This window comes from Orycteropus afer, unplaced genomic scaffold (assembly GCF_000298275.1).
Source record: "Orycteropus afer afer isolate SDZICR_OR568_19922 unplaced genomic scaffold, OryAfe1.0 scaffold00196, whole genome shotgun sequence".
Lineage (NCBI taxonomy): Eukaryota > Metazoa > Chordata > Mammalia > Tubulidentata > Orycteropodidae > Orycteropus > Orycteropus afer.
In genome coordinates this window covers 6,575,291-6,578,851 of record NW_006921783.1, presented here as the reverse complement: position 1 = coordinate 6,578,851, position 3,561 = coordinate 6,575,291, and the positions used below count along the sequence as shown (strand labels likewise).

At 39.7% G+C, this 3,561-nt stretch overlaps 1 protein-coding gene across 1 annotated transcript; it reads right to left on the bottom strand.

Moving 5' to 3' along the window:
- Positions 1 to 1,008: 1,008 nt before the first annotated feature.
- On the bottom strand, positions 1,009 to 3,144 carry PEX12 (peroxisomal biogenesis factor 12). Its single transcript, XM_007947916.1, has 3 exons — positions 3,019 to 3,144; positions 2,194 to 2,744; positions 1,009 to 1,408 (listed from the first exon to the last, which is right to left on the bottom strand). The coding sequence occupies exons 1-3, from the start codon at positions 3,142 to 3,144 to the stop codon at positions 1,009 to 1,011; spliced, it is 1,077 nt and encodes a 358-aa protein (XP_007946107.1).
- Between the last annotated feature and the right edge of the window lie 417 nt (positions 3,145 to 3,561).

Sequence of the window (3,561 nt, the reverse complement as noted above, 5' to 3'; positions counted from 1 at the left end):
TTTCACACAAGACTGAATTCTTACTGTTTGAGTAGAGGTTTTTGTTCCATTTGTTGGATTAACAAAGAAAGCAAAATGTTAATCAGTACAAAAAAAAAAAATCTCAAAAAAGTCAAAGGTGATATGAATGAAAATTTTAAATTTTCAAGTAATCATTAAGTTTCTATAGTCATAACATGGGACAGCTCTTTGCCAGAAACATTTATTCTTAAAATTCACTGAAGAACTTTTTCATAGACTTCAGTAATAGGCAGAATAATTCATGCCACTTAAGCAAACTCATTAACAAAACAGGAAGCAAAAAGACTTTATCAGAAGACCTTATAGTCAAAGTTAGATCAGTCCCTTTATCTCTTCACTGCTTGTTAGCTTTGATTTCACACAGAAACTTTCAGACTACTCTAAACATTCAACCACTATTTTCCTTTAACCAGTTTCCCAAAAGATATGTATGGCTCATAAAGAAATCTTGAAAAGTTGGTAAACTATATGGGTCACAGTTTGTGGAAGGAGCTGTTGTTTTTCTAAAGCAGTATTTCTATAAAGGACAGGCTTGTGTTTCACAGATTACAAACTGGCAAAACGTCCACCTCATTGGCTGGCAGGTAAATGTGTTCTCAACCAAGAAGGCTTCCACTCCCCACCCACTTCTGAGATCTAACTTGGGGTTCTTCCTGAGAGCTTTTATACTTCTTTTTCTTTAAGGAAAGAGACAGGAAAAGCTTTGGTACTAGTTTACTTCTTTTACACTGGCCTTCACTTCCCCTGCCAATCCTGACTTTCATACTCTAACTATCTTGGTCAACCGTAAGTAGGGATCTAGAGAGCAGGCTTAAGAGTTTAAGATCAAGTGAGTAATCCTTGTTAAGGAATCTGTATAGTTGTTTAAAATTCATATAATTATGAATTAAGGCTGAGAAGTATCAAATAATGCTGTGTAGTATGCTGAAAAATCAGCCCTGTGACCTTACAGTACAATAGTTTTGCTGTGAGATATGCTAATTACTTTCAGTTCTCAGGGGAGTACAGTTTAATCAGATGTTGTACTTCTGTGGGATAACCTGTAATGGGACAAGCTTGGTGACTCCTCACATAATTAAACACACAGCGATAACAAAACACATAGCCAGAGGTGGCAAGTACAGTATCATTCACCCGGGTTTTACGGCACAGTGGGCACACAGTCTTCATTTTGGGTAGTAGAGGAGAATCAGAGTTGTAGTCCAGATGGACAGGTGGTGGTGGAGTAGGCAGGGTAGTCAATGATTTGATGGTTTCTTGATTTTCAGATGAGTACCACCATTCAAGGAACTGCAGGAAGAATACACCCACAGAAAGCCCCGTAGAGAGGGATAAGGCAGCACCTCCCACAGCTTTCTTCAGGGTTGCCTTTATCTTCTTACTAACACTGTTGGGAGAATAGAAAAAGGTATCAAAGGGAGAAACTTTATTTAGCTATAATCACAGAATGATTAATATAAATGTTGTTCTTATATTGTTCATCAGAATCACAGATTTGAAATTGAGTAGTTACTAGATTGGCATTGTCCCCTTAAGGAGCTATTCTAAATGATTCCCTCTTTCTGACTTACAGTATTTTAGAAGTATAGGAGCTAGACTTTGCTTTTAATAATAAAAGCACTCCCCTAAAAATAACCTCAATATTGAGAAATATTGCACATGTGAACTTGTGAAAAGCACTCCCCTAAAAATAACTGCAATATTGAGAAATATACACATGTGAAGTTGTAGGAGAACACAAACACTAGAAGTAGCATAGCATTATAGTTAAGAACACAGTCTTAAGAATTTTTTTGATCTGGCTTGAACCTCAACTCTGCCACATTGTACATGTGGCCTTAGCAAGGTACTTAACCTATTAGGGCTTAGTTTCCTCAACAGTTAAATGGTGTCAATGCATTTACTTCATTGGATTGTGATGAAGGCTGAGGTGATGTATGTAAAGCAAACAGTAACAGGGTTTGGCACATAGCAAGTATGCAACAAAAAGTAGCTAGAATGAGGAGGATAGTTACCCTGATGGAGTCTGCAATACTTGTTTTATAAACAAATTATTTTTTGTATGATTTTATGAAATAACCCAAAATAGACTGAAGGAGGTTAATTTCATAAAGTTGGGATAAGATTTTAAAATATATGAATCAAAGTATTTTTGAAATGTCAAGGCCTCACCTGGCTGGTGGTTGTTTCATGTTGGCTTCAACTGGTTTGTGCTTCAGAGCTTGTATGTCCTGAATTGTCAGTCGACCTAACTGAACTCCAGCTAGCCTCAGCAGTGGTGAGTGATGCTGAGCCTTTCCTAGGATGTACTGAAGTTGTTGTACAAGAAACCAACCTTCCCAAGCCATGTTAACAAATGGGTAGGCTGCCAGAAAGGCTCGGTAAAATCGTTTCCAGTGGGAAGAAGCGGGGTGAATAGAATATTCATCCTCTTCTCTCAGGCTAGAAACCAGCTTCTCTAGCTTTACTTTCAGATAGGGAATAAGAACAAGGAACATAACTGATTTCCAAAGGTGCTGCTTTGGGAGACCAGCACTGGCCAATCTCTGAAACTTGTGTGGGTCCCCCATTACAATCCGCTTTAAGCCATAAAAGTTTTCAGAAAATGAGGCACTAGTTTTAGACAAGTAATGCTGTTGAAGCAGAAGATCTAGCAGAGTAAAGATTTCATCAAACCACCTCCAAAAGAAGCCAAAGTGGGCAGGATTTGATTCTGCAAGAACCTAAAGTAAGAACAAAAACAATGAATGAAATCCATTCTGTTACACAGCTACCATACCTTCTATTTACTTTTCCTTTGATCTCTAAATTCACTTTGGGCTTAATCTTTTGGGAGTCTACCCTAACGACTGCACAGAACAGAGATTCAATAACAGTTCTATCACAGGACATGAATTACATGCTAGTTAGTATTTCAAACTGTAGGCTACGAACTAAACAAATTCTTAGTTTGGTTTTCATTCAGTTGTCCCTAAAATCTTTCAGAGAATACCTTACCTTGACCACATGTTGAAGGGCAGGTCTCACTGCTGTCATTAGACTGTCCTGTGCTACCACCTCAAAGATGGATGGCTGGTCATCCACCACAGAAGCAGTTGTGATGTGAGCCCCATGCTCAGCCATCGTTTCCTGTGTTTACTGCGCTTCACTGTTCCCACGGACTCTGTGGTGAGCATGAACCTCTTTATGACCAAATGAGTGCTCAGTCTTAAAGGTAACTTTTCTGCCGGATGTCGGCACTCAAATTTATGGTCTAAAAGGATGAGATTTAACTGGGGGGGGGGGGCAACGACGGGGGACCTCTTGAAGCGTTAAGAGGGATCTCTCAAATAAAAAGATTGATAACGAAGTTAACTCGGAGGTGGATGAGAGCAGTCTGTGGGGAAGGGGTGACTCGCAAATGCTGCACCTCACAAGTATGGGCGTAACTGGGGAAAAGATAGGGGCGACTAAACGCTATCCTCTGAATTGCCGTCCTGGAGGCTGCAAATCGGGTACACCCTCAATCCTGAGGAATCAGAGGTGCCAGTGCGGGCCCGG